The following is a 5,160-nucleotide window of genomic DNA, read 5'->3' as shown; positions in this document are numbered from 1 at the left end:
CAAAACTCAGCGCAACACCCATGACTTTTGGAAACACTTTTTCATTCTCAGTATTGTCGAAGCATAGAATAAACTACCCACATCGGTTGTTAACTGTCAGGATATTGTATCTTTGAAAAATTCCATGGTTCACGAAATTCACCAACATTTTATTTTTGAAGTACAATTTCCAGTTTATGGCCTTTTCACTGTTCATATTTCTGCTTTCTTACGTTTTATCCCATCTTCTATGCACTTTTGCCTTTCATTGCTTTCTCTACTTGACTTATTACTACTTTCTGTCCCATTTTACCTCAGTTGTAGCGCACCTGTGCAATGTATATAATGTTTCATAATTATTATATCAAACATATTTGGCAAACTGGTCTGCTCTAATAAATGCATGCCGTATATTATAATCCAAAAGGTATATTAGACAACAACCTAATGTTAATTCAACTTTCCTTCCATGAGTCTTCAACTCATGATGGGGGTCTTAGAGAGACCGTAATGACATACCGTTTTCCCATCTGCAACAGTCCTCGAGCCATCGTTAATTATTTCCCTGTTCATCGTCCATCTTCTCTCCCGCCACTACAGTTTTTTTAAGAACAGGCCTCTGCAAAACCATTGGATCTTCTTATATGGCACATGGCCATACAATCTCAGCTTATTTTCATATCCGTTGTGAGAAAGTCTTTGTGGGTTCAGTGTGGTTCAGGATTGTTTCACAGACTTGCTCATTTATGACATGGCCAAATAGATGTTAATCCGTTTGTGAAGGAAAAACTGGAACCTACACCATGTCAAATAATTTGAGTTCATGGAAGCATATCAATCTTGATTCATACTTTTGTAAACAAAATACACCTTGGACGACGATTCTTTAATTTCAAAATTTTTGTGGAAAAAAATTCCATTTGTTTATTTTAAGGGGAGAAAGACTCAACCTTTTTCTATTTATGAAGAAACAGCATTATGTATTTATACATCATTGCAGTACTTCTTTTGCTTAAAATATAAACCATATCTATAGAATCAAGTTAGTTTTGCGACAGATTTCTGTTTACATAAATCAATTGTATTACAGAAAGAGTGAAAGAGAAAGAAAGAACTGCAGGGTTATATATATCGCTACTAAGTTGCGTTTGGCTCATTCTTCTTCAGAGAAACTGTTCAGTATAGAGGAAGACAAATAGAAATACAAAAATCTTTGGACGATATCTATGACTGAATGGACGACAAAGAAGCTTAGATTTTTTTTATTGGCAAAATGCAATATAGAGAGGCTTTTAATCACACATATTAAAGATTATATATTGACGACAGAATTACCAAAAGAAGAAAGAAACATTTCGTTTTTTTGTCTCAAATGAAAGTTTTAAGCATACTATAAATTTTATAAATGCATATTTATTATGTGGAATAAACCATATATCCCGTTTAAAAACATTAAAATGGTGGTTCAATCATCCCTCGTCAAATTTAACTTCGGTTTGACATAAGATCGATCTCCCCTGTATACGCTGAACTGCTTATTTCTGAACATAAGAATAAAATCGATCTCTCCTGTATACACTGAACTTACCTACTTCTGAACAGGGGAAGCATATTTCACTCTTTTCTGGCTTTATTTACATTATTTCAACTTTCACTACGACAGTCATAAAAAAAATGTTTCCTGGGTGAAAACCAGAAAATGGAAACACCATTATGTGAACAAGGCCGGGTAGAATATTAGAAATATCTATTAATATAGTTTGGTGTCTTTTTTCCGTTTAGGCGAAAGGAAAGTCTTTTTTTTTAATATATATATATCGATTAGTTTTCTTTGTTACATACATACAAACACACACACATATATAATAATAACTATCAAATCTATAATTGAGAGTGGTGTTAATTTCAATTCATTGTTGTGGCAATAAAGAGTCGCTTTTGCATGTGTATTTATTCATACATATGCTAATATTCAGGAGTCTTATGAAATGCCTTTAATATGAACCCTTCCTTGCAGTTAATAAGTAGACACTTCAAACTGTAAACAGCTGATTGCATTTCGTTTTGAAATATATACATTCATACATATATATGCATGTATGTATATTTCTGACTAATATTTGGCATGATTTACTACTTAAACCATCTGTTTTGTTGACAATCTCGCAATAACTTGCTCTGCTCGTAGGTACGATCCCACGCAACTCTCTCTCTTTCTCTTTCCCTTTCCCTATCTTTCGCTCTCTCTCACTCTGACTCACTCTGTCTCTATCTACACATCTCTCTGTTTCTCTCTCTCTCTTGTCTGGCTAACAACGTTCATGTCTGTCAAATGCCAGACCAGCAAACCTCAGTAGCACCACACAATAACAAAGGGGGAAATGATTCAAGCATGAAGAAAGACCCAAAAGAGAAGCCCGTGGCTAACAAAAGGAAGGAAAGCAACAAGGTAATTAAAAAAAAAACACAAATGTGTTGTATTGTCTTTTTTATCCCTTAGCTCATTTTTATTAGATCTGGAAACAAAAGAAGAAAAAAACACCTTTACTTGAAGAGCAAAAACAAAAAGAAAAGAAAATACAAATATCTTTGTAAATTAGAAACATTTTATTTGCAATGCGATGAGGAAATAATTGCAAGAAAAATGTTTCCCAAATCATTCAGTTGCATTTTTCACAAGGAATATCTTAGTATGTTGTTATTTTAACTAACTAATGACAATTTAGTATATTTTCGACGTCTAAGATGGGGGAATTTCCAGGGATTTTAATTAATCTTCTCAGAGACATATTTACATTTATTTTTCCGTATTTTCTTCTAATCGCTTTAAAGAAATATAAATAATCCTTTAGTGATCAGGATTTTGTATAATAAACTGCAGTTGTTTTTGTTATGAACGTAAAATTATCGACGACTACTAATTTAATTCAATATAATAAACCTTAGCTTCGTTGATCGAAGTAAATATAAACATTTAAAACAAAAATATGACAGTTGCAGAGAGATAAGATCGAAGGAAGGAACCTGTCTGTTTACTTCTGAGGTTTCGGGAAATGTTAAAACTCGGTAACCTTTGCTAAGCTTTGATTTTTAAAGCTAAAAGAACAAGAATTAGAAACACAAAGTGTGCAGCTGTTAGTAATATTTATTCTAAACTGATGTCTTATATCAACCTCCATGACGACCGTGTTAGCTGAAAATTCCCTCCTTCCGAATTACAGATGTTATACTGGCAGTATTTAATATTTAATTTCCGAAATATTTAGGTTAGAAATAACAAAGAGGCAAAAAAAATAATATTTGAGCTATGTAAATATTCTCTTTTATGTCTTAGATGGGTTATTTTATGCCGGAAATGATTAAAACAGGTCCAAAGAATGTCGGAATAAATTTGTATTTGATCCCTCAACGTTGCTTCAAATATTCGTTTACCATGTCAATACAAAGTCAACTACATGTTTGGTCCATACTAGCTGCGTGGTTAACTATATAAATGCGCATTGGTTGTTTATTTTAACAGAAAACTCAAACATTTCGGCCATTTTAGTAGCTTTAATAACATACCCCACCCCACAAAAAAACCTGAATAAATATTTCAATTAAAATAACTAAACTTGTTTGAATTTCAAGGGCGGTATCAATGACTCAAAATTTTCTATCGTTTTACTTATGTCATTGTAACCTTGATTCGATTTGAACTACTTTTATTTTTATAATTCTTTCCTGAGAAATGCAGCGTTAAATAATCAGAAATTATATATATTTGTGTGTGTGTGTTTTATATTATTCTATTATTATGCATGTGTACATATACCTATTCATGTGCCAAAAGTTTGAAATCATTAATATATGTAAGTATTTTTGTTGATGTATGTATGTATATATATATATATATATATATATATATATATGTGTATGTGTGTGTGAATATACATATGCATGTATATATGTAGATATCGATGTAAATTCACGTATGTAGGTGAGTATGTATATGTGTGGGTACAGACGTATACATATTTGTGTGTGTGTATATATATATATATATACACACACACACACATAAATGACTATTATTTAATCTTTGCTCTCCATACTAGCATGGTTTGGATGGTTTTACAGGAACTGACAATTCAGAACACGTTGTACTCCAGCGTTTGTTTTGGCGTTGTTTCTACAACTGGATACCTTTCCTAACACCAACCACTTTACAGAGAGTACTGGGTGTTTTTCTTATTGCACCATTACTTGTGAGGTCACCTTGCAAGCTGCAAAATTAACGGGCGTAATGTAATGGGACCCTCATAATTGCAAGAGAATAGCAGAGAAGGGTTCCGTAAGGATTTCACGGAAGATGATGAGAGGAACAGATTTATTGTTGAGAGAGTATGGTTGTGGTGAGAGTAACAGTAGCCATTACTGGGGAAGAGAGTATGGCAGGTACAGGGGAAGAGAGTATGGCAGGTACAGGGGAAGGGCGTATGGCAGGTACATAGGTGAGGGAGGTAAGTGGTTACTGAGAAAGGAAGGGACAAAGTGGTAAGGATTGGTGCAATGGATTATGTTGATAGGTTTGGTGGGGTCAATGAAAGGGCAAAAGAAAAATTAGGATGGTGAGGATCTAGAGAGAGTCATTGAAGGTAAGAGAGATGTTGGGACCATAGAGGGTAAGCGAGAGAGGGAGAGATGAGAGTGTATTGAGGCAGGGGAGATGTTGGGAGGGGACAGTGAGAAGAAAAGAGGTGAGGGCTGTGGAGGATAACAGTGAGCAAGCAAGCTTCACAGGTGGTGAGGTGAGAGATATGTCTGCTAAGATCAGGACTGAAGTAATTTGGGTGTGGGTGGAGGATAGAAGGTGGACACAGGTAGATTGACCAGGGTTGATCAATACAGTCTCTTGCATAGGCCTAGTGAAGAAGGAGGGAAGTAGAGTGCTGGGTTGATATGTGTGTGTAAGTATATGTGTGTGTATATATAAATGTATATTTATGTATGTGTGTGTGTGTATATATAAATGTATATATATGTGTGTGTGTGTGCATATATTATATATATATTCATATTATATGCATATATTTATATTATATGCATATATATATATATATATATATATTTATATTATATATATATATATTTATATTATATATATATATATTTATATTATATATATATATATTTATATTA

At 33.3% G+C, this 5,160-nt stretch overlaps 1 protein-coding gene across 2 annotated transcripts in view; it reads left to right on the top strand.

The window, feature by feature from the left end:
* Window positions 1–1,424: 1,424 nt before the first annotated feature.
* Window positions 1,425–5,160, top strand: part of LOC106868497 (E3 ubiquitin-protein ligase MARCHF8) — a 71,242-nt gene continuing 67,506 nt past the window's right edge. The window contains exon 1 of one of the 2 annotated variants that reach the window (XM_052968158.1): window positions 1,425–2,428. Coding sequence is in view for 1 of the 2 variants with exons in the window: in XM_014913804.2 (XP_014769290.1) it covers window positions 2,312–2,428 (117 nt within the window). In the remaining variant the exon portion in view is untranslated. The remainder of the gene's footprint in view (window positions 2,429–5,160) is intronic. The other variant, XM_014913804.2, reaches the window with a different exon arrangement.

This window comes from Octopus bimaculoides, chromosome 5 (genome assembly GCF_001194135.2).
Source record: "Octopus bimaculoides isolate UCB-OBI-ISO-001 chromosome 5, ASM119413v2, whole genome shotgun sequence".
Taxonomy (NCBI): domain Eukaryota; kingdom Metazoa; phylum Mollusca; class Cephalopoda; order Octopoda; family Octopodidae; genus Octopus; species Octopus bimaculoides.
Note: the sequence above shows the minus strand (reverse complement) of the source record. Positions and strands in the feature narration are given on the sequence as shown.